The sequence below is a fragment of the Xiphias gladius genome, chromosome 15 (assembly GCF_016859285.1).
Source record: "Xiphias gladius isolate SHS-SW01 ecotype Sanya breed wild chromosome 15, ASM1685928v1, whole genome shotgun sequence".
NCBI classification, from domain to species: domain Eukaryota; kingdom Metazoa; phylum Chordata; class Actinopteri; order Istiophoriformes; family Xiphiidae; genus Xiphias; species Xiphias gladius.
The window spans coordinates 6,321,630-6,347,100 of NC_053414.1; the positions used below are offsets into that span (position 1 = coordinate 6,321,630).

At 41.9% G+C, this 25,471-nt stretch overlaps 1 protein-coding gene across 1 annotated transcript in view; it reads right to left on the reverse strand.

Moving 5' to 3' along the window:
- The window catches only part of LOC120800371 (voltage-dependent T-type calcium channel subunit alpha-1I-like), a 218,364-nt gene that overhangs the window by 21,954 nt on the left and 170,939 nt on the right, over window positions 1–25,471 (reverse strand). The window contains exons 22-32 of the mRNA XM_040146439.1: window positions 24,331–24,509; window positions 22,915–23,041; window positions 21,458–21,583; window positions 21,041–21,130; window positions 17,145–17,337; window positions 16,305–16,456; window positions 13,493–13,602; window positions 9,906–10,039; window positions 7,415–7,485; window positions 1,270–1,348; window positions 105–226 (exon numbers count right to left, since the gene is read on the reverse strand). Coding sequence (XP_040002373.1) covers window positions 105–226; window positions 1,270–1,348; window positions 7,415–7,485; window positions 9,906–10,039; window positions 13,493–13,602; window positions 16,305–16,456; window positions 17,145–17,337; window positions 21,041–21,130; window positions 21,458–21,583; window positions 22,915–23,041; window positions 24,331–24,509 — 1,383 coding nt within the window. The remainder of the gene's footprint in view (window positions 1–104; window positions 227–1,269; window positions 1,349–7,414; window positions 7,486–9,905; window positions 10,040–13,492; window positions 13,603–16,304; window positions 16,457–17,144; window positions 17,338–21,040; window positions 21,131–21,457; window positions 21,584–22,914; window positions 23,042–24,330; window positions 24,510–25,471) is intronic.

Genomic DNA, 25,471 nt, shown 5'->3' on the forward strand with positions numbered 1-25,471 from the left:
AAAAAACAAAAAACAATCAGCTTAGCCAATTACATAGCCCAGTCCAAAAGACAGATGTGAAAATGTCAGCAGATGAGTGTGACCTGAATACATAAAACTTGTACCTTCATGATGCCATTCCAGTTGTCACCGGTAGAAACCTGGAAGAGAGTGAGGAAGGCCATTCCAAAGTTTTCAAAGGTGGCGTGGCGGCTCATTCCCTCACAGGGGTAGTCAGCGTTGCACACTGAGAGGTGACAGGATGCGGGAAGAAAAAGAGAAGGGGGAAGAGAGTGAAACCTCAGTTATGCCAAACCAGATCTCTCGAAGAAATTTCACATGGAGGGCAAAAGGACTGGAGCACAGTGATCTGAGGCCTTTAATGGCGCAAGCAGACAGGCTTTGACAAAACCGCTTCTTCATAAATGTACAAAGAGAAGGCGAAAACATATGTGGTCAGCTAAGAACAGATGCACATTTGTCACTGGATGGTAAGTTGAAAAGGAGTTCAAATCCATTAGATAACAGATCCCAGAACGGGAGTTGCCACAGCCGCTGTCCAGGAGTCAAAAGTCACGTGGGACTTACCGCAGTTTTGGGAACCTGTCATTCAGTAAAGTTAGAAACTGTGTTGCGAAGGAGAGAACAAAACAAAAAATAAATGAAGTCCCTGTAACTTTGACAAAGTATCATGGAATTTGAATCATTTTCTCCAGTCTCCATTACACATTGATTCTTTGGTAGATTGATTATAATTTCACATCACCTGAAATTGCCCTTTCTTCATTTTCCCCTATGACAATAGAATTGGATAAGCCTATTTTTAAGCCATTTGTTTTTTTCACCTGATAGCAGTTTTTGTCCATGAGATATGAAACGATTTCTAGAAATTACCCAAAATCTTCAGCAAAGGTCAATCAGAGAGAAAGAGGTAAATCATTAACCTTTTATTCTGACTTTATAATGGAAAAAGGCATTTTCAGTGGAAATGATTTTAAATTTTTTTTAAACTTTTGATGAGGCATACCTTTCTTTATTTGACCAGTCAAACACAAAACTTAAAACTCATGTCCAACTGAGGCACAAAAGCCGGACATGGCAAAAGCGCAGCTCTGATGACTACTGAACAAACACAATGCTGGTGAGCCAAGAAATGTTGTGATAATTAGCGAAAGTGATTTTAAAAAAAAAGGCTATAATTGGAAAAGGAAATGTAACATCTTGTTTTAGGTATAGTTAGTAACATGTTTTTAATCTCTTGGTTAACAACAAGTTGGTGGTGGAGCTTACCCAGCTCTCCAAACAGCTCCACTCCCAGAGCAGCGTAGATGAAGAACAGCAACATAAAGAGCAGACCAAGATTTCCCACCTGTCACACAAAAAGGAATTACCATTATATTAACAGAGATAACTCATACACTTGCTCTACTTAACTAAATCCCTTCCATTGTTAGGTGTGGTGGGTTGGATTTTGTAACTACTGATTCAGCAGTTGGACCATTTTAACTGCTGTACTCACTGGAAGTCACTTAAAGTGTCAGTTAAATAGTACTAGAGCAAATTACCACATGACACACTTGGATTGAATTAACATGGTTTGACAAATGAAATGACCAGTATTTTTGCCAACACCCTGTATAATGTTGAGTACAGATGTAATGTTCATCCCGATACAAGAAACAACTTCCTGACACCAGATTCCAGTATTTTTCACATGAATTTATTTTCTTTTTGAGTTGTTAACAGTATTTGCTGCAGATCTAGTGGGAGACAAGTTGGAGACAAGAGGCAGATTTCATTGCAGATTTCATTTCATCTTTAGATAAACTACAGAGAGCCAGGTCTCCAGCTGGATGGACAACATTCTGGAAAGACGGCCTTTGCTCTTCATGAAATATGAAAACAGGCCTATTTTGCAATTGACGGCTGTGCATTTTTGAGGTGCTGCATTAGGTTTTGAATGCTTCTGCTTAAGGCCTTAAGGTCATGAAACTAAGCAGGCACATACAGGATACTGCAAACATTTCGTCAGGTCAGAAATAGTTGGAAACAGCAAAACTGGAGGTTAACACAATTCAAGCAACCACAGCAAAAACCCTCCCTGCCTCAGATCGAGGATAACCACTCCGTTACACGCTTTGGGGGAAGTTTCACTTCCTGACTTCTTAACAGGCGTAAATCCATCCGTGTACAGACTCAAAGCGTTCACAAACAGTGATATGCAGTGCAAATGGGTAAAGGACCCCCTGGGGTGCAACAGCAGGCACTAAGCAGAACACCATTAGCTAAGTCACCTCACGGGGAAGGCAATCGGGTGCTTCTGAATATGTGACTGGAGAATTCCATTAGATAGGCAAATAAACTGAGAGAGTGAATTAGGAAAGACTAAGACGTAAAGTTTTTAATGGGGGAGAGGGTGAACTAAGAGAGGAGGAGAGGAAATAACGTAGGAGAGAGACACTGTAAAAATTTGGAGAGGTTAGGCAAAGCCCGCGGACCACTTTCTCTCTCTCCCCAGTTGTTTCCTGGTGGATATTAAAAGCTACGACTTGCCCTGAGGCAGTTTGCAGCATGTAACTTAAGCCCGCCTGATGTCTTCAGATCCTTCAAGCCGAGAGTGAAAGTACACCAGAGGGATGTGAATGCCGTGGTATAAGAAACAGATTGTTGACTGCTATGAAGGCATTAGAGCTGGCAACTAGGCAACAGAGGCTTGTGAGAAGCACAGTTAGAGTGGGCTTTGATATTTATACCCTTTGGTTTCCGTAGTGAACAAACCTGCACTGGCCTGCAAACTTTCAAGACTGTTTACTAAACCTGTTCTTTTCTGTATTTAGACTAATGAAACCTTGACTCAATCGTCTGTGTCATCGAGGGACATGTTTTTTTCTTACAATCGTGTAGGAAATTGGGTGCGTCATGTGAAAAAAGGTCACGCTTGGGTGAAGGTCCTTACGCCTACTTCAGGCTCCGGTGGAAGAACGGACCCTTTAGACAGAGCGGCTAAAACGCTCTCAGGGAAAGTGGGAGTGTGACTTTTTTTCCAGAGTCACCATGAAATTTTTACTGGTGGTGAAAGAGGATCCTCAGACTGTATGTGCCTGAGCAGGCGACCAGATTTAGAATATACAGTAGATTTTAAACACAACCAGTGGAAAGGGTTCCGGTACCCATGAGTACTTTAGGTCTCAGGTTTTATATCATAGAAGGCAGTGGCAGCTTCTCACCGGACTCACAGGCCAGTAGGGTGATTGTTTACACACTAAAGCTAAATCTAAAACAAAAAACATGACATACATTTTAAAAAATGATTCAATGGTTCACAGTGTAGTTATATATGTTTGATTTCAACTGCACACAGAGCATTCTTACAATCTTACAACACTGTAGTGGCTTTACTTTTTGTAGCTGAAGCGCTTAAAACTCTGGCATATATTTGCTCTATGGCTCTCTCTCTCTCTCCCTCTCTCCTATTGAATGGGGCCCGATGACGATACTTTGTGGATTATTTTAATTCGGCAGTTTATGTGCTTCACATTCGGTTGCCCCAGAAGCTATAAATACAATGATGTTCTCCCTTTTCCTTGCAGGTTCTGAAGAAGGCAAAAATGGAATAAAGTCTGTGCTGCATGTTCTTCATTCTAAAGGGACTCCTCTTCCTTTTTTTTTCTTCTTCTTTCCCCCCCGCCTGCAGTGGCTTTACTTTGCACAATTCACTCCTTCTGGTGGGGGTGTAGCTAAGAGAAAAAGTCAAGATGATGAAGCTGATGAAATGTTAATTAAGTCAAACCTGACCCTCTTTTGCTCTCTTCCTTGTTTTCAAAAATAAAACGTATCAAAAGATGAAGTCTGTATAAAAACGAGGTTTTGCGTTATTATAACAGTGACTGAAGACGTGGGAAGCAATATGTAGTTTCAAGGGTGAAAAGCAGGACATAAAGGTTGTATCTACATTTATATTTCAAACAATTAGTTGTAGTGAGAGCATTTCCAGAATAACATTAAAATGAACCAACTAGCAGGTCATGATACTGTAGGACTGTTGACCGTCACATACTGCACTGTTGTTTCAAAGCACAGCTAGTAATTTACAGACTTCTTTGATATCACATTCATTTGTTCTATTCTACTTAATGGGATACTTTAGAAAAATAAATCATGACATAAAGTGTTCATACCTGTACCCATGTATAAAAAAAATCTGTCTGGCTGGATAAAAGCATTTTTCATTTGCTACTGACTTCTGATGCCTTGTGTTTTGTGTGTGCTAATGTTCACAGCACCGCTTCCACTGACCCCCCTATTAGCTCGACGTGTATTTTTGTTGTGGTCTAAGTTTCCACTGCAAAAACAAAACCAACAAAACCAATGAAATCTGTTGAAGCGAGAGAGCAGGGACTGGGGGGGGAGAACAAATTAAAGTGGATGGAAAAAGGGACTATTGATTTGAGGCACAACTGACGCAGGGGAGATTTCGATGACTGTAATTTTTTTTCTCAGTGTCCGTGTTTGTTTGTGTTAATGTGTATATCTGTGTGTCTCTGCGTGCACATGCTTTTCTACCCAAACATCAGGGAGACGAAAATCTCCCCAGAGGTCTCGGTCAGAGCATTGTTGATGCAGCAGAACTGAAAAAAAAAAAAAAAATCAACTTCAGGCTGCACACAGAATCACTCGATTGCAAATGTCTTTAATAAAGAGATGTTTTGTGGAGAGCAGCCAGTCCACATCCATCAGTGTGTTTTTCTCTGGTTTTCTCACATTAATAAATAATGTTAGGAAAAGGCTTTTTTAAATGCAGCAAAATATATATTTCGCCCGGAGAGGATACATGAGCTATACAATGACATGCAATTTTATCTTGGTTATGTAAGAAGAAAGAAGGTAGCTCTCAGCACATTTTGGTTCCGTGACCTCGTGATCTTGTGAGTTAGAAACCATTTATAGCTTTAGCACTATTTGCGGTTAGACAGGGCTTTTAGTGCGGTATCAAAAAGAAACAGCTGGCACTGTTACCACTGCTGTAATTACCATCCACGACAGCGGGGCCGGTTTTGTTTTCACCGTGTGAAGCTGTGTGTGTGTGTGTCCTCGTGGCAAAATGTGGTCCTGGAGACCACTGCTGCAGTGAGAACTACCTCAGAGGCGGTTTCGAGTACTTCGGCAGGTCTTATATTTCTGTCTGTCTGTCTGTCTGTTTGGACAGGTTTTGTCACCACGATAGCGTCCCAACCGCGCAAGACGCAGTCACGAAACATCACAGGTGTGTAGTGGGGATCAAAATGAAGGCCGGGGTGGAAGTAGAGGAAGGGGCCTTTGGCCGCCTCACTTCATGCCTCTGGCCCACGTTCGTTTTCAGTCACGGATCACCGAATCCCAGTTTCAATCATTCCCATCCACGCGAAGACATTAGGTAAAACTACAGACCACTTGTCCTATGGGATCACACCAGCCGCGTTGCCTGTTGACAATGTGGAAATGACTACCGAGTACTCAGGGGTCGGAACGTCGACACGTTGACAGGCGTCACGACTGGTGTGATCCCATTGCAGGCCGGTCTCCGGTTTTTTTGCAGTTTTTTGAAAACGTTAAGAAACCATTTGACCAAATGCTCATAAGTTTGAAACATACACCTCAATCATTTTGTTCTTGTTGAGCTATGTCTGTGCACAGTTTGCTGTCTCTGCGTGTACACGTTTATGGTTTCTGTTCTCAGACCCTGTACTGTGTGTTGCCGCTGGCCGCAAGGACTTCTTGTCGTCACTGTGAAATTGCCGGGCAAATGAAATGCCGGGCGGATGGAAAAAAAAAAACTGCTGTTTGTCAAGCAACAGTTACACCACATAACCTCCCTGTAAAACATAAATGATAAACTGGCACAAAGAAACATTTTCTGTATTTTATTTACTGTCCACAAATCCCAAGACCAAAATGATTTATTCTGAATGAATCTATCCTGCTATTATAGTATTGTCTGTATATCCAAAGCCTGATAAAGATGAATGATTCCTCTGTGCCATAGAGCTCCAGTGTCGTCCTAAAACTATTAAAAACACATCAGTGAATCACACTGTTAAAGTGGCTGTCATGTGCCTTCATTATGTTAAACATGGGCATTAGAGTTATTTTGAGTCAATCCCCCACACACACACACACAACGTCCTGCCGTCATAAATCACTAGTGTACCAAATTCACAGCTGAAAATCCCCAAATGAATATGTTATTTCCTCCCATTTGAGTAACATTTACTAAGAACTATTGTGCCCAGTTGTTTCGTGAAATAATTTAGCCTTATTGAAAAAAAAAAGAAAGTATTTATTTTTTTTAGATCCGTTTTTAGAGATTTACATCTTCAGGGGGAATGAACGGGCTTGTGGCTGAGAGCCATAAAGTGATTAGGGAAATCAAAAAGGTTTCTTTTTTTTTTTTCAGGTTTCTTTTCATGGGATTTGTCCACAGAAAACAAAGATACAGAGTACTGCCAGCCTTATCCTTTAATGCACCAACTAAAAGCACTACACCACCGTTTGTGCATTTAAATGGTGGTGGGTATGACTTCTCTAGTAGGCTGCACTGTACAGACATCTTTTTTACTACCGAACATCCAAAGCCCCCTGTGATCACTTGGACCATTTATCGAACCAATAGTGCCAAAGCTTCACTATCATTTATCTGACAAAAATCCTTTCTGCCGCTATGCATAATCTGTCCTTACCATTAACTACAGTTACTGCTCTAGACACGGGAATCTAACTAATGACTGAACTGATGGAGGCAGACAAACACAAAGTGAAGCCTAGACAGCGACAAGGCAACAAGTCATACTGACCCGAAGAAACCCGGCTGCTGCTGTGTGTAGAGACGTGATGGGATGGGAGACAGTTTTTGAAAGACATTCTGGTGTTTTCCCATAGAGTTCTGAGCCCTGACATTTACTGTGTTCACTAGATAGTTCTTAACACTTCCCAGATTCCCTGGCTCTAATAGTAGCTCTCAAAATTCCACTGTATTCCACAAATTCCAGGACAAGCAAAAACACAGATATATATGAATCTAAGTAAAGGTTCAAGAAGAGAAAGACTCTTTGTGTACCAAGGGATCAGAACATTTAAGCTGCTCTTGTCTCAGTAAGAGTACCGGCAATGAGACATCTTAAATCAATGCCACGAAGGTCTTTATTATAGAGGAGCAGTGGAAAGTTAACAAGGTGTCATAACATTGGGGCCAAAAATTTAGTCATAGCCCGACTTCCATGAAAGTTGTAATTCTCAGGGAGCTTCCATCGACGCCGCTCGTTTATCATCCCACAAATGTTAATTAACTCCTGTGTGTGTCCTCGTGATAAGCTCAGGGAGGATGTCTGTGCGTGTATGCGTGTGTGTGTGTGTGTGTGTGTGTGTGTGTGTGTGTGTGTGTTTGTGTGATGACACATACCTGAGGAAGGGCCTGGACCACCGTGTCTAGCAGAGCTCTCATCCCAGTTGCCATTTTCAACAACTTCAACACTGGAGATAGAGCACAGAAAAGCTGTAATACACACTGTTTGTGTGGATTTCTTTGTGCGTGCCGGCGGGATGCTTTGGACATGTGTGTTTGGGTTGGGTGATAAACAAAAGACAACGCCTACAGAGTGAGAGAAAGTGAAACAAAGGTTAAAAACGCAAAGGACACCGCAGAAAAAGAGAGGGATGATCAAGATGGATTAGATGTACGAAGAGAAAGGGAGGAGGATAGAGATAACAGACGATCAATAGATGGTATAGGTTTCCCGACTCTCCATTAGAGACCCTCCACAATTCCCAGCGGTCCAATTTCTGGATGAACAAGGCTGAAGATGTGGCTGGTAGCAGAGTGAAAAAAAAAAAAACCACGGCTGTACTCTGATGGGGAACGGCAACGGCCGCTCAGACAATAAAACCTCCTGGGAGGTGGACCTCTCTCAGGATGGGTAGGTGGTGAGGAAACGTGTGTGTGTGTGTGTGAGAGAGAGGAGGTTTGATGTGGTTGGGGGGTGGCGCGTAGTTAGAGCGGCTCAATATCATTATCCAGTTCTGCCCGGTGCTGCTGTAAGAACCTTCTCTCCAAACTCCTAGACTCCAACAGCATCAGCGGGGAACAGGCTTTTTGTGGGACATTTTTAGCAGAGGGTTTTGCGTGAGGAACCACGGGGACCTGGTTCCAGCGTTGGTTCCCGTATGCAAGTCACGCCGCCCGACAAGTCCCTGCTACTGAGGCAGGAACAGTCCCAGTGAGGTCTGCAGCGCTGAATGTCACCAACTGGTCAAACATAGGTCGGAAAACTCCTACAGCCTTCATTCAGAATAAGAAAGCACTTTCCGTAAATTATATCGATATTAGATCTTGAAAAATGTTAATGAAGTCTAGAACCGGAACTGTTGAGGCATACTACTTTATACGTAGTCAACCAGTGTGGCTGAATCTCCTCTTATGTTCAGTGCAGTTTTAAAATTCAGCTACTTGGAAGAAGGGGAAGATCGTGAAACATTTTAATATTCTTTCCCGCACTCACACAAGTTAGTTAAAATTCAGACAGAGTGGTAAAAATGTTATGAGAGGAGTGCAAAGACTAAAAGTCACCAGTAGCCCTCCCAGTCATCATCAGATACCCCGCTTGCTTGTTAATTACCACAGGCCGCTGTTTAATTGGCACATTACCCATGGGTCCACTCAGCATCCCCTGGGCTGTATTATGGAGGGCAGAGGGCGACGGTATGAGGGCGAGGATTAAGTGAGATTGATGTAATTAGCCTTTTATCCTCCTAAGTGTGAAGTTGCCGCCCGGAGAGCTAGTTCTGTAATTTCCTCTGAATAATAAGAGCACAGGTGCCGGACAGGAGTCATATTAAAAAAAGGAGCGAGAGTGAGGGAGAGAAATGGAGTGTTAGCTCTGCCTTGGTTAAGGGAGGAGTCACACAACAATAGGACTGTAAACGACACGCGCGTGTATGTTGGCTATGGAATTGAGTGAATCAGAGAAATGGGTAGCTGGGCTTGTATTGACATGTCTGAGGGCTCACTAAATGCCGCTCCGAATATGGCACGAGGCCCGATGACAAAAAAGTTACCACCCCTGATAGAAATCATTCCCACATTAAAAAACAGTCCACGGTAAAAAAAAAAAGAAAAGAGAAGAGAAAAAAAAAAACCTGTAATTTATATTTAGCTGAATCATATTAGTTCCTTGGTGTTATGAATAAATAAATAATAAGTAAATAAATAAAGGCTTGACTCTAACCTTCACATAACACAAAACCTTATTTTCTTGTAAGATAACATTATAAAATGGGGGAAATGACCTGTGGTGATACATGGTAAAATTAGCATTAGTTTCATTTTTATGGCAGTAAAAACATTCTTACAACGTCTTCACCAATCAGCATCTCTGAATTTCTCTCTCTTTTTTTTAATTTTACAGAAAGTATATATTTACACTCCAATTGCTTCTTTTAAATGGGTAAAATTTAGGAAAAAGTGCGTCTCTAATATGAACTTTTTTTAAATTCAGTCCCGGATAAATCTGCAGTTGAGGTTAATAAAGCATTTGCACTACATGTTATCTTTGTTCGACAGTGCTCATTTCAGAAAATGTCATGGGACAAAGGATTTAGAATTTGTTTCCGTGTGTATGTGTGTGTGTACTTGTACTTCTATCGTTGTGAGGACCAGTCTGAGTTATACACGTTACGGAGTGAGGACATTTTGGGAAAGTGAGGACATTTTGGTTGGACCACACAACTTCAGGGGGGTGTTAAGGGTTAAGACTTGGTTTAAGAGTTCAGGTCAGGATTAGGGTTAGGGTAAGGGTTAAGGGTAGGCATTTAGTTGTGTGTGTGTGTGTGTGTGTGTGTGTGTGTGTGTGTGTGTGTGTGTGTGTGTGTGTGTGTGTGTGTGTGTGTGTGCCTACCTCGTGCTATCCTGAGCACCCTCATGATCCTGATGATGGTGGGGTTGATGGGGAGAGAGGCGTTGATCTCAATCTCCTCCAGGGTGATGCCCATCACTGACAGCAGCACAATGGCCAGGTCCAACTGGTTCCACCTGCACACACACGACGACTTTTTAATTCTGCCGTAAACCGTAGAACAAAAAGTGAAGGTAAGCCACCAACTGTAGAATCAGCATGGACTTGAAGTCTTCGCTGGATGTGGCTTGGGACTTCATGGCTGCACACATCGGGGTCTGTGTTATGTTAATTTTTCAATGAATATTAATATTGTACATCAACTTTATGAATAATTTGCATGATTCTTCCTCAACTGACTTTGCAGAAGAATGGGTAACAGTCCACCATTACCTGGAGGCCCGCTCCTGTCATGAATATTTATGTTAAGACTGGAAGAACCCTTTCAATACTATGCAAATGTTGCAGCTTCAGAACCATGACTTCTTGTTTTTTAGCTCGTCTGTTGTCATTTCAGAGCAGCATAACAGGCTGCACGTTGAAACGTTTTCATTTGAACCTGGCTCCTGCCACTAATGCCGCACGTGCACGACATGACAAATTAGGTCACCTGATCCGCAGCCTATTCAAGAAAGCCAAACGTGGCCCCTCCCCTTCAAGTGCAACTTGTGGAGATCCACCGGGGTTCTAACAATTTTGTTGCTGCAGTTAAGTCGACGTGAATGTTCTGATCAACATCAGACATGGGAATATTTGTGAACGTCGTGGTCAATAATAGATTTGTTTCAGTGGTGGATTAGAGTTTCGCCATTGCAAATCAATTTCCAATATGATGATGAAAAAATTGAATGATTAGTTTCATATCCAAAAGGATGTACAAAAAAGTTTAAGAAATTCTTTGTATTTTGTTTATACCTCCAGTCGGTTTTGTGCGTTTACGTGGGCTGTATTATACTGTATATGCACTGTGTACCTTATTAGCTACTTTTAATATGCAAAGACTATTAATAAAAAAGGAGAAACCACTTACACAACATACTGACCATCATCTGACACTCAAACACTCATAAGAATTCTTGCCAGTGGCATTCATTCAGCTGATTAACATATTAAGGGAGAGAGAGACCTACAGCAGTTCGACGGTAGAAAACTGGCTGATCAGGCTGCGGCATCCACACGGTCATCTTACATAGGGGACTGTATTTTCATAGCTTTACATGCTTTACAACTTGCCCCTCATTCCCTCTTGCACTCTCACAGTGAGCTACCACACAAGGCGCCGGCCCAACCATCGGGAGCAAACGGGGTTGAGCGTCCTGTTCAAGGACACTTTGGATCATCGACAGGAAGGAGTTGGTGGAAGAGCTGCTGCGCCTGCAGAGCCACGGCTGCCTGTCAGCGGCACCCATATTACAGGTGCTCCCGGCGTCTTTAAATTCTAAGCTGAGCAGTCTCCAAATGACACCTTTTAAAGCAGACTAACTCTGATTTCACCTGGCCACTATGAGAAGGCCGGGATGGAGAGAGAGAGAGAAAAAACTTCAACCACGCTTCGTCAAAACACTCATCTAAGCCAGTGTAATGTAACCTCTTGGCTAGTCAGCACAGTATATTAAAAAGCAGTTACGCTTTCTTAAATACATAAACCCCATTTTCAACCTAGTGAAGTTTGTTCAACTTTGAAACCAATGTACTGCAAAATTGCTGCCTGGGGTACGTTCCTCCACAGTTAATGTATCTCGTCCGCGATAATATCTCAGTTGCGCCGCAGCAGAACTGGAGCACTTCAGGTTTACACGGTGAAAACACATTCGCACAAAACGTGGTTGCCGTATAAAGTCAAGGCCTTCAGAAAGCACACAAGAGTGGGGAGGCTGGAAAAGACAGGGATAGAGAGATAGAGACATAAATTAAGTTGAAGGACAGAAGGAATGATATGACTCTAAATGATTTTGTTTACATAAAGAGAAAAAGACAAGGAGGAGGAGACAGAGAGACAGAAAGAGTGAGACGGGAAAAGAACATTAAAATAGCTTGGAAGAGATCATTTTGCTAAGAAGGGGGGCAGAAATAATCAACGGCAATTTCCTCCAGCACACCCACAATTCTAAAAATGGATCAGTGGCTGCAATAATACAATCTACATAGTAGAGTATCTGAAATAATACTCTCCAACACAATCACAGCTGCTCCACAGGCCTGTACACATGGCTGAGAAAAGCCCCCCTCGCCGGACTGTCGGGTGCAGCCAGGTGTTAAAATTCAAAAGAGTTTCTGCACCCGCACAGCCTCAATGTGTATCTTTTATTTAGCCTTGTACACAGAAAAGCTAGTTTTTATATGAGTTATTTTTAAAACCAATATTTCAACAAGTAATTCTGTGAGTAACGTCATTACCACTTTGTTTAGGAATAGCCTGCAGAGAGGACATAATATACTGTATTTTTCAAAATGTAGACGTAAGTATTTACTTTAACTGTGTTTTTTATTTATGTATTATTTATATTATTTCTTTAATCTATTCATCCATCTAAAGAACCAAGCCCGTCACCCAGAAATTACGTTTATATACAACAGCTCTGCAACAGCAAATACATTACGAAGGCAATGTAATGCTGCTGTTTGGGTTTTTTTATCAACATAATGAGAAAATATCAATTGATGATGATGCAAAATTTTCCCCTGCAAAGTATTTAATTTTCTTTTTCTACATCATCCACTTTTGTACAGCAATATCTGCTCGTTGCGACTGAAGCGCGATTCAACTTTTTTTAGGTACCCACAGCAGCGAATCCCCAAACTTAAAAAGTCAGCGACTTAAAACACGAGACACACTTTATGAACCAAACCATGATTATTCCTCATATTCAAGTACCTTTTTTGCCTAAATGTGTGGACTAAGGATGCAAACCCTGGTCTCAGACGTCAGAGTCCTGCACTCTCTATCCCCCGGCCCGCTTCCGTACAACCGGCCACAGTACAAAACGTACCTCCGCCTTCACCGGAAAAAGCTCTGAGAACACAATCCAGTCAGCAATTCCCACTTGTATCTGTGATCTTGTTTTTTTTTCCGTCAGTTGTCGGGTCTTACGACCACACAATGGGTGACAGTTGTCACGTAGATCAACAACAGGAGCTATAATCTTTCAGTGTAGTGTCCGGATCGCCACAAAAGGCTGCACTGATCCCAAAATCCATCTTACCCTCACTAATGAGCACGAGTCAGACCCAGAGACACTTGTACTGTGCACAGATTACTCATGTCACATAACAGGATTTCTGGGTATTGAAGTTTGAAGGCTTTCCCTCACTAATATTTGGAGCGGCCAATTTGAAAAAGCTGCCTCGTGAAGAGTTTAATTGCCAAGTTTAATATACTGCGGGTCCCACTGTATCCCTATTAGTAGGGTTCATACACTCCTGCTATATCAGAGACATCTAAGAATGTGGTGAGTGCTTCCGATGTGCAGGGTTTGGCCTGGTATCGGCGCAGAGACAGTAAGTTCTGGCACAGACGTCGGCAGCTTCCCATACCTTATTAACACAAATACTCAGACTCGGTTTTACGGCTCGGAGTGTCTCCTTTGTACCTGTCCTTGAAGAAGCGTCGAAAGCCAAAGGCCACCAGTTTCAGAGAGGCCTCGATCACAAAGGTGGAGGTGAAGAAGTAGTTGCAGTACTTCAGTGCAGTCTCCAGAGACTGAGAGGGAAGCAGGGGTTAAAGAGGGACAGCGGTTAGAAGAAGAAAAAAAGACAGCAGCTGTAACAGACGGTTAATTTCCTCTGTCTCTACCTCTGATCTTAACTGTAATAAACTAATGAACTGTACTTTGATTTACCACACTTCATAGCATAACCACTTCTTTGTCCACAGGAAGGATATCGTACATGGACTCGTTGTTTCACTTTTTTTCACGGCAATAAAAGAACCTTTGTATTATCTGAGAGAGGAAGAGAGAAAAACAACCAAACAACTAGCAGGATGAGAGTCGTTGTTCAGTAACCGTTCACCGTTGGGGAGAAAAGTGTCCTGCCAATGAATCTCTTTTAATAGAAGAAAGCTTAATTGAGACAGACAACTAAATTATGTCAGACTCTGGGGAGCAGAAGAGAACATTCTTTTTCTGAGACACTGGCATTACTGAGTCAGGCATTACAGAAAAGGACTACACGAATCAAAAGCTTGCAATGCTCAATGCACATAATTAAACCTTTATATCACGTCTGCAGGAGTCCAATTATAGACTGACGAAAACTATATGTGAAGCTACAGTACATGCAGTTATCTTTATGTAAATATCTTATATATAAACAGTACGTTCAAGTCAGTCAGTGAGTAAGTAAGTAAGTCATTTTCTAAAACAGGATCAAGAGGACTTTAATGACCCGTGATTTTTATCATAAATGATACCACATTCATACATCATACAAATGGATGGGCGTCTAAAAACTTTTTGGTATTAGTTATATAGATATAGAATCTCATCACAGGCAAAGCTATACCTTTTTGGAGAGTCGGATCTTTTAAACACCTTTGTGATCAGAAGGTGTATCCATCTGAAGAGTTTTCACACGGCCTCCGGAGGCTGTACAGCCCCAGTCATGCTACACTGACAGGAATAGTTTGACATTTTTGGAAATTCACTTTCCTGCCGAAAGTCAGATGAGAAAACTGACACCACCGCCCCGTCTGTGCGGCAAATATGAAGCTCCCGCCAGCAGCTGATTTGCTTAGCTGGGCTTCGCTTGTAGCTAGGACGACGTGTCCTATTACATTTTGGTTTTCCATACAGATTAAAGAGAGATTGAACAGATTTTTTTTTTTTACCTTTGGTCAGAGTCAGGCTGGCCTTTTCCCCGTGTTTCCGGTCTTTATGCCAGGTTAAGCCGAGTGGCTGATGACTGCGGTCTCATAGTTAAGAGTACAGACGAGGGAGTGGCGTCGGCCTTCTTGTCCAACTCATGGCAAATAAGCATATTTCCCAATATGTCGAACTATTCCTTTAACTTAGCCACCTATACTTTAGCTAAACAAGGTAAACTGTGACTTGAGCATTTGTCAACACTGCAAAAATTCCATATCAAATTTAAGTGATAGCATTTTAGATATGTGCTTTCTCTTGCTTGAAGCAAGCTGTTCTTTTTTCCCTCCCTCATTAAAGCACATAAGGCTCTTTTAAGGCAGTGCTGCTCTGGATACAAAAATAATTGGTTATCTTTTTAAAATCGTAATTTGAGTCAAGTCAGAGACCGTAATTTTTCAGAGTTCAGGTTTACTGCCCTCGTCAACTTGAAGGAACGGTACGACCCTTTATAATTGCACAGAAGCCAGTTTTTCTTCCTCTGTTGTTTTCCATGTGCTTCGGCCTAGCGTTATGTAGTCATAAAAACCTGTAGGTCTTTGACTCACATGTGTGGGCGGTAGCTGTAGACGTCATTGGCATCTCAAACAGTTATCGACTCGGAGTATCAGTATTGCTAAAAGCTGGCGTAAGCAGACTGAAAAGGTAAATCCAACTGTAAATAATGAGCTGTGTGGGTTGTTTCTGTGCAGCCGCAATAAGCTGCTATCATCTTATACCTTCGGCACATGCACGCTGGTATTTATTTCAGTAAAAATTCGGCTCGGCACTGAGACACAGCGGCCTCCAGACAAAACAAGCAGCCTCAAGACAAAGTAAGTCAAATATAGCCTACATGAGCATACAGCCCCAGTTAGAGTACGTGACAGGAAACGGCGGATCCGACACCATCTTAAAAATAAGAAGAAAATCTCCTGCACTAGGCTGATTTACAGCATTTTAAAGTGTCCATTCCCTCCTGCATAAGACATAACAATAAAGCATGAAATAAGTTACAGATTATTCTATATCAGTGCCATGAAGCCGGATGTGTTCTATTATTCAGCAGGACGGCAGGAAAAATGGAATTTAACTCACCCTCAGTAACCAATAACCTTATAACTGGATTTCATTTATTTGATAGCACCCATCTAAGATGTGAAAAAGTGTTTATGCAACTTTTTTATTTTTACCATATCACATGCTAGTTTAGTTTATTGCTATCACACTAGAGGCCTGTTTGTTAAGGTTTAACTCAAACTTATTTTTTTTTTTACTGCCTCAAGAGCATCTCTGCCTCTGAGAAACATTTTACATAGCTAATACCCCAATCTGCCAGAGTGTTTGTATTCCAGCACGTGGATGAATGTTTTGGTTGTTGGCTGTTTTCGCTGCTGATTCAGAGCAGCAGGTTGGCAGCCTGCCTCTGGGACTGCCCGCTTTTTAAAGAAAAAAAAAAAAAAACTCCATCCAGATGGTGCATCGCCACCTACTCAGAAGCCCTTAAACAACTCTGCTGTGTCTGTATCACTCCGACACCCACACCTCGACGTGTGGTCACCTGCGGTTGGCTGTAGTGTTCCAGAGACATGGTGATGACATTGATGCAGATGATGAAGGTGATGACCAAATCCAGATAGTGGCTGGTACACAGAGTGTGGATCGCCAGGCGAGCACGGCCGTAGGATGCGTAGTAGGGCAGCTTCTGGGCCTCTGGACGGAGGGAAAGTTCAAAACGAAAGAGTTGCAGAGAGAGGAAAACAAGGCAAGCAGGAAACTGAATGAGTAAGAAGGCAGGAAAAATATTGGAATATCGACATATTGAGTACAGTCTTTCCGAAGCTTCAAGTCAAGTATTAGCTTATTATCATTTTACATATTAATTAACTTGCTGAATTGTATTTGATACTGAAATGGTTAAAAGATATTTATGAGAGAAGAAATTAGGTCTTTAGAATGACTAATATGCAGTGTGAGGCACCTACTCCTATCTGCTGGTTCATTCCTTCCCTCTATTCCTCTGCTCAGACAATGCTCTTTTCCCATCATTCTATCATCTCTTCCTTCATCTATGCTCGCTCTCCTCATTCGCTCCAAAGAGGTTTAGGTGTCATCTCTCCTCCTCCCTCCCATCTATCATTATTTCCCTCGACTCTTTACATCTCTCCTCCTTTTTCTCCCTCCTCTCCCAACTTTCCATTCCTTCGTTCATTTCACCCCAATTTTTCTTCCTAATCATGTTCCTCTTCTTCATGTATTTTACATCTCTCCTTCCTGTGCTTCAAAGCATCTACCCCTCCCTCTACAATTTCTCCTCCTCTTTCTTTTTTCAAGCATCCGTCTCAGTTCTCACACTCCCTGTCTTCTGCTTTTTTTTCTTCTTCTTTCTCGAATCCCTTACTTCTTCTCTTCTTCTCCATGCGGCGCTGGCGTTTCTCCTCGCGGCGCCTGGCCTCCTCCACCTCTTGGTGCTGCCGACACTTGTGGAAGTTCTCCACCACCACGCCCACGAACATATTGAGGACAAAGAAACTGACGATCAGGAGGAAGGAGATGAAGTAGAGCAGCATCCACGGATTGTTGTTGGTCATGGGCTAGAGAAAAAGTAAGATGAAGAAGAAGTTGGTAAAAAAGAGGAAGCAGAAGGAGAGAAGAACAGATAACAAGAGATGAAATGGGGGACAACTGGAAAAAAATAAAGAGCAGGTGAAGTGACGTGATGAAGGCGGAAGGAAGGACTGGCAGGAGTAGTTCAGGAAAGAAAGTGAAGATAGAGAGAGTGATGAGGCAAAGAGTTATTGTTATTGTGGAAAATGCCACCAAGAAAAGTGAAAGAGAACAGAGAAAGAGTGGAATAAAGGACAATGTAAAGATGGAGAAGAGGGCCTAAAAGTATTGAGAAAATGTGTAAATAATTGGAAAGAGTGGAAAGATAAAGAATAAACAGAAAAAGTTGAAATAATTTTGAGAGGAAAAAGAAACAAAGGAGACTGGATGTGTAAGGTGCAGATGGCAGATTGGGTAAACAGCAGGTGAACATGAATAGGCAGTTATAAAGTTATTTCAGTTGGTTAGGTAACTTCAAAATTTAATATACAAAAGTTGAATATTGGTGGACCACATAAATAACATAATGTGCGTGTTACTGTCATGTCCTTTCCTGCCTCCTAGGTCATGTTTTTTTATTTATTTCCCTTACTTGCAGTATTTCCTGTTTTATTTTGGTGTCGCTAACTGTCTCTCTCGATTCTGTTCTCACTTCCTGCCCCCGTGCGTTTCCTGCCACTGTGATCGTCTGCCTTGCGCTAACGTGTTGCGCCGGGGTCTCATTGTCTCCCCTCTCCTCGTGTATTTAGTCTCTGTGCTCCCTTCCCTCTGTCCCACATTGGGTTCGTTCCCCTGTGACAAGCATTCCAGCCATTTTTCCTGATGTTGCCTCTTCCTGGTTTGTTTTGCTCGTTTTTTTGACCTCGCTTTTGCCTCATCCCTTTTGGTTTTGTCTTCCTGAGCATTTTGCCTACCTCTGTACCGACCTGTTTTTTTCAGTAAACACTCTGAATTTTTGAAGCACTGTTTTTGACTCCTGAGTCGTGCTTTGGAGTCCTCTGCTTTGTGGTTTCCAGTTGTTCCAGTTATGTTATTGTATGCAGTTCAGAAGCTAATTAAAAAGTCCACACCATGGGAATGTCCCAAATAAAGGCATTATCATCATACAAATTGACCTGTCTCTGATATTGATATTAAGGCAGACTTCAGATGTTGGGCCAGGTCAACTCAAGCTGCTTTAAAAACCTCATTCAGACAGACGGTGAAAACAGTGATGGGTGGGAGCTTAGAAGAAACTAGGACTCTTGCTAAGTAGGCTCTGTCCTGCGTCAAAAAATGCGAGGGATGTTGCTTCAGTCCATGCGGAGTAACAGCTCTATTTGAAGGATTATCAGAACCCAAAACATGGCACGGCAGTTGATAATACTCAGGATTTATCAAATTTTTTTTGTTTTTTTTCGCTGGGGACCACCACATAGGCACCCCTGCTGCACCAATGTAGTGGTCCCACTGAAACGAATGCGGGGGCTGCTTATTTTCACACGGGGCTGAAGTCGGTCTCAGCATGGCCTTACCAAGACGATACTCCAAGGCAACTCCTATCTGACCAAACCTCCAATGCAAGTAGTCTTCTCTACTTATCAAGTGTGAAAGAAGAGATGGCACAAGTTTCCTTGCCAGAATTTCTCGAAATTTGAATCCTTCATCCTGTACTAAACTACTTATGAGTGGCATGGTGGCTCAGTGGTACTGTCGTCTAAAAAAAGCGTGAAGGTCCTGGGTTCAAATCCAACGACAGGATTAGAGTTTGTCTGTTCTTCTTGTTACCTGGAATTGGCGAATTGCCTGCTTGTGATTAACGTGAGTGGTGAACTTTCCAGGGTGCACTCCACCTCTCTCCCAACGTGTGCTGGGATAGGTTCTCCAGATATAGATAAAGGCTGAGGTTATTCATTTGAGGGGAAGCTTTATGATAATAAGCTGTGTAAGGATGTAGAATTACATACTCTTGTTTAATGTATCACAATATTAGTATATACATGATCCAGGCGATGAATGTGACAATCTGAAAGGTAATTAGTTCCTGGATTATCTTGCCATTGTAATAAATGTAACGAGCAACTCGTGAGGGCTACTCCATTTTCTTTTGTCATTTTTTGAGAAACATTTGAAAATTACGCATAAGCCTCTCTCAATGGACAGTTCTCCGAGTAACCAAGACACTCCACATCCCCTGGAGTCCAAAAACCCTGGAGCTGCCCCCGGTCAGACAGGATGACAGGGAGACAGACGAATAGGAAGGAGAGGGAGACAATGTGAAGAAAAGATCAGGATGATGGGATGAGGAGGTAGTTATTGGAGGGAGTCATTACAAAACAAAAATCAAGTTCAGGTACAATAAAACCAGAGACGAGAGTGAGATTTTCAATTTGGAAGTGTTGGGTGTTGACAGCCCAGGGTGGAGTGCAAATAGGATTCGTCATTCAGTGCCATGTTGGACTGCAGTGAGGTTTCTCTCTGAGGCGGGGAAACTGAATCCTCCATAATACTGCCTCATCCTTAATAGATTTTCAAATAAAATCAATTCTAGGGGAATCTGCTCACTTTGTAGCCATTTCAGAAGACTAGTTTTCATCGTGTCATTGGACTTTGAGGTCATGTGTTTGAACATGTGCATGTTTTGTGAGGTCAAAGGAAAGTTGACTGGAATTTTAAACTTCTCTGAACCAGTGCATTATACTGTACATTAGGATATACAGTTAGGAGTATTCGGGTGGCAAGACTGTACGTTGCAACCTAGGAACCTCTGAAACTGCTCTTAATCGTGGGTAAATTGGTGTGTCTCCTCTCAAGCCTTACCCAAGGTGGTGACCACATATTTCCTGTTCTGGGCAGGGTAGCTCTGTCCTGCGTTAGTTTATAGGTATTCTCTGCAGATTGTGAGTAAGTTCATCGCCCCAAGTGAAGGAGTTTATGTTTGACAGTATGGCAGATGGAGATGGAGTGCTATATTGACAGGTAGGTAATTGCAGTATCAGCAATGGTGTAAATATTATTTTCATATTATATAATTTGAAAGCAGGGTTTCCACAAGCTTGTGGAAACATTATTATGGCACGGGCTGTCGTGGTGAAAGGGGGTTCTGAGCCTGAAAGCAGAGCTTTCAATTTCCCATTCGATTCATGATCCAACCTTCACCTACAATCATAACTTCACCCACAATCACATATACAAACAGCTAAAGTAACTTTACTTTACATGTTGTGTCTTTGACAACTATTCCATCCCATTTTAGTTTAGTTTTAACGATAAGGAGAGATACAGATACTAGAGAAATGCTTGGAGTAGAGCCGACGCTCCTTTGCTTCTAAAGGAGCCAGATAAGCTGATTTGGTGATCTGATCAGGGAGCCCCCCAGGATGCCTGCCTGTGGAGGAGTTCTGGGCACATCCAACGGGGAGGACATCATGGGGCAGAGCGGAGGGAGGGATTTCATATCCCATCTGGCCTGAGAACGCGTGGGATTCCCTAAAAGGAGCTGGACCATGTAGATGGAGATACAGGCATGTGGGCTACTCTACTTCGTTTCCTGCCACTGCAAACTGGACCCAAGTAAGAGGCAGAAAATGGATGGATTGATGGAGTACCACACTTTCTGCGTATCAGCATTGGACTATGAGTTATATATGAGTTTGAGTACGCAATTTTGTACCAGCATTGTGTGTGTCTACGGTGTGTGTCTGTCCTTACCTGCTGGTCAATTCCCACTGCATCCAGGCCATGGTACATGATGTTGACCCACCCATCTTTGGATGCCAGCACAAACAGGGACATCAGAGCCTGGACGGCAGACACACACGAACCCACACAAGTTTATTTAGTTCTAAACTGGTTCTAAACTTGTTATTTTCATCTTTTTCTCTAGCTTCCGGAACACATATGTTGTAACTGCCTATGTGTAGTTTACTATCAGCCATACAGTTTGTCTGAGTTATTTCTCTTGCACTACAAAGTATAGGAGAAATTATATCTCAGAGTGCGCTAATCATTATCATAATGCTTATGATCATGTGCACCATTGTTTGTATATACATCCAGAATTAGTATGTTCAAAACATCCAAGATCCAAGAAGGTTGTCAGGAATGTATATTTTCTCTTTCTTGTACCTGTCCAAGGTTGTCAAAGTTGTATTTGTGGTGAATCCATCGATAGTTGGCAGCAAGACAGTCGGATTTGTTAGTGATGTTCTTCACATCGAAACCCACACAGTAGTAGAATTTGCCTTTGAAGAGCTTGGAAGGAAAACACAGACCGAGAGGAAAATGAGAAGCAGAGGCACACAAAGATACATTTTGATGAAGCCATGACAACACTTGTGTGTAGCCACCTCCTGCAGCTTTTGAAGTAATTTCATAATTATAGTCTGTAACTAGTGTGTGGGCGAAGACTCCAAAAGCACTTGATATCAACAGTTTTGTTTTCCTCCTGAGAAAAGGTGTTTTTAATTCTCAATTATATTGACCACATCAAAGATGGGAGCGAGTAAAATAATGCATAACAGCGGATGCAGAGAGAATAATAACGTGAAATGCTGTGAGGGAGAACAGAGCGGCGCTGACGACTAGATCCAAAAGAATATATGGTACCTAACTAATTAAATAAAAATGGGAAAACCAAGTCAGCTGTAAGTTTACAAGACTTATGAACTCTCCTAGAAATAAAATATAAAATATAAAATACTAATACAGCCTGTGCAGATGTCGTTAATACTGATGCATTTAGGACACATACTGCAGTTTAATGGGCCATTCCTGACTATACAGTGAAGGAGACTTACGGAGGAGAGATTTGAAAGAATTGTTTTTTTCCTTTGCTTTTGTTTAGATACAATTTTGATTGTAAATGACTGAGGATGGACGTCGTTGTTTATATACTTGGTCTTGGGACTCTTTGTTGTTTGAATATTAATGGAAACATTTGGGATTTAAAGGTACCTCTGTCTGTGTTCTTGAGTCCTATAACTTAAGTTAATTCCAAAAACGTGCATTTTTTCCTGTAAAGGATTGATAATGTTTTGGGTCATTACATGACCACGCGCAGGGATATGTGGACAGCAGACCTTGGTTTTTTAAAGTCAGCCTGTTCTTTGCTTGGTAGAAAATTTCACCCACCAGTTGAATTTTTGTATGTTGATGTGTTGCCTTTGTACGTCTTCCTGTCGGTTTCTGCTCTAATTTGCCTTCTTAGCCATGCTGCGAGAATGTGATTTCATTGTGGGCACAAGCTCGGCCAAACAGTCTCATTTCACGTTCTCCACTGTTCCTGTTTAATAATGTCTAATCTTCCAACTCTTGGTTTTAATTTTTGCTCTAGATTGAAGTTTAGAGCATAATTGTGGCCCAGAAAGCATATTTTGACGCACTTTAATTCTCATGGTGAGCATGGAGGTCGCTTTGTTAGGTCATTTCATATTTGCAATAGTTTCACCATTGCAGGTCCAATTAAAGTTTTTGCAGAGTACTCATTAATTGTTTAAGGCGTGTGAGATCCCGATTAAATAAAAGAAAGACAATAAAAAAAAGTGTAAGGTGTTGAACATATACATCCAAGTTGAATCGTGTACCTGAACCCCAAGGATGCCAAAGATAATGAAGAAGGCGCAGCAGATGAGGACAATGTTGCCAATGGGTTTGAGGGACGTGATGAGGGTCTCAACTACCAGCTTTAGCCCTGGAGCCCTGCTGATCACCCTGGAGGACAGATGGGGGGAGAGAGAGAGAGAAAGGGAAAAAAAAGGCTAGGACATGATCGCTTTCTAGAATTCAAAGTAAAAAAAAATAAATAAAAAATGAAAAACTCCTAGACCTACTGCACTTTTAAAGTATATAAAGAAATATGGTGTCATCAAAAGCAACAATGAAAAGGGCAGCTGTGTTGTTCAATTTGTAGCAGTTTAAAAAAACACACATTTGTTGCAGTTTAAGGGAAGAACGATCTGCCTGTACAGAAGATGGAAAGACTGAGCATTTTTGGTAATGACATAGAGCACGGACTGAATTGATTCGGACCTAAAATGACCTCAGTTGAATGTAATTTCAGCTCTCTTCACCTGCTCTAATTCACCAGCTGCTTCCACGTAAGCTGTTTTCTCAACTGCTCTGTCAGGTACTGGTCGGCTCTAAATGATTAAAATTATATCTTAAAGCAATGGCTCCAAACCTAGGGGTCGGGAAGCCCCAAGGGGGTTCGGAAAGAGAAATCTGAAATGTCATGGGATAATTAATCAGACAGGAAAGCAGATAGAAATCGCATACCCCTTACAGAATTATAGGTACCACTTTCTAATAAGCCACCCTTTACAAAGGGGGCATTTATCAATAGTTAATAAATAATTTACTAATGCTTTATAGATCAGTTACAAGCCATTAGTTAAAGGCTGCAAATAATCCCATTGACTGGTCAAACGATCTACATGATGAAATACTGATCTATAAAAATTGGTAAATGTTTAATGAAGCCTTAATAAGACCATTAGTTACAATCTATAAAACCTTTATAAAAAGGGTTCCTTATTAGATTGGAAAGAAATGTATTACACTTTTAAAATCTTTGTCATTTTCCTGTGGCTCTAGGGACAGTTTTACTTTCATAAAAAACATTTAAAAAATAAACTGGAAAAGGAAAATGCACTGGGTTGATTGAACTACTCACAGCTGATCATCGTACTCTATGTAAACTCTGACAAAGTGTCAACGGATGACATACGTCTGGAGGGGTCCCAAGCCAAAATGGTCAGGGAAAATCCTCTTCAACCACATCCTGTAGATATTGTAATACGTATACAACAATATAAACAAATTCCAAATGGTAGAAAGGCCGGTAATGTCCAAAATCTGTGCGTTTGCTCAGAGAGCACATAATTGCTTCCTGCTTGCCTGTGTGTGCGGATCTACAGCCTAGCCGTAAAAATTCATACCCCCTCAGAAAGAATAATCAAGCTGTGGATAAAACTGAAAACTCAACGGTTTTTCCTACGAACCTAAGGGGGCGTAGTGTCCTGAGCAACCTGAGAACACGCAGCACGCCCAGGATCTTAGCTCCGCCCGCCATGGACACCACAATGTCAATCAAAGAGACGAAGACCAGGAACCCGTCTAGAATGTTCCAGCTGCTCCTAAGATAGGCCGTCTCCCCCAGGTACAGACCCATGGACACCACCTGGAGAGATGAAGGGAGAGAGAAGCTGAATCCCACACAGGTAATGCAACAGTGGCCTGATGCGCACACACAAACACACACGCACACACACACACACACACACACACACACACACACACACACACACACACACACACACACACACACACACACACACACACACACACACACACACACAAGATTTGTCTTCTCAAACAGGTATTTCATTTCATTTCAGCTGCTTTCTGAAGGAGATGAGAGGAGACATTTTAAACGAGGACAAAAGTCAAAGATATGGGAGGAGGAGAAGACTGTGATTAAGGGAGAGAGGTGTTATATCCAAAAGAGTTGAATTTCCAAGGAGATGAAAGTAGGGAAGGAGGAGAAGACAGGCAAAAGCTCCTAAATCCCGATATGAGAAAAGTGAATGTTCAAAAGGAAGAGGAACAGACGAGGAGAGGGATAAAGTAAGGGAAGAGAGGAGGGGAACGGAAAGGCGATTAAAAGGAAAGCAAGTCTACTACAATTCAGACAGCAGAGTGGACTCTCCAACATTTGACTCTCTGCTAACACATCCACATTCACATTATGATTCACCGTTTTTGGAATGATGAATTTTCAGCAACAAACAAAGTGCCGTGGTTCTGTTTGTGAAGTGAACTGAATTGTATGTGACTTTTTGCTGAGTGACTGAGGAAAATTGTTTACGATTTAAACAGGAAAATAATGCAAGGAAAAGCTTTACTGTTTAAATTTTAGCTAAGTCATATGGTATTTTGGACTGCTGACACTGCACTGTGCCACCTCAGCAGTCCACCTGAATCCTCTTAAATCAGACACTTCTCCACTCTGGACTCACAAACTGTCTGGCCACACGGGCCAAAATATTGTTGAGGCGGTGGGTGTCGTTGTGACTGCCTCGGGTTTACAGTCCGTCACCTTCTAGCTACAGCTGGACGGGAGGTCTTGGGGACTGAACCAGA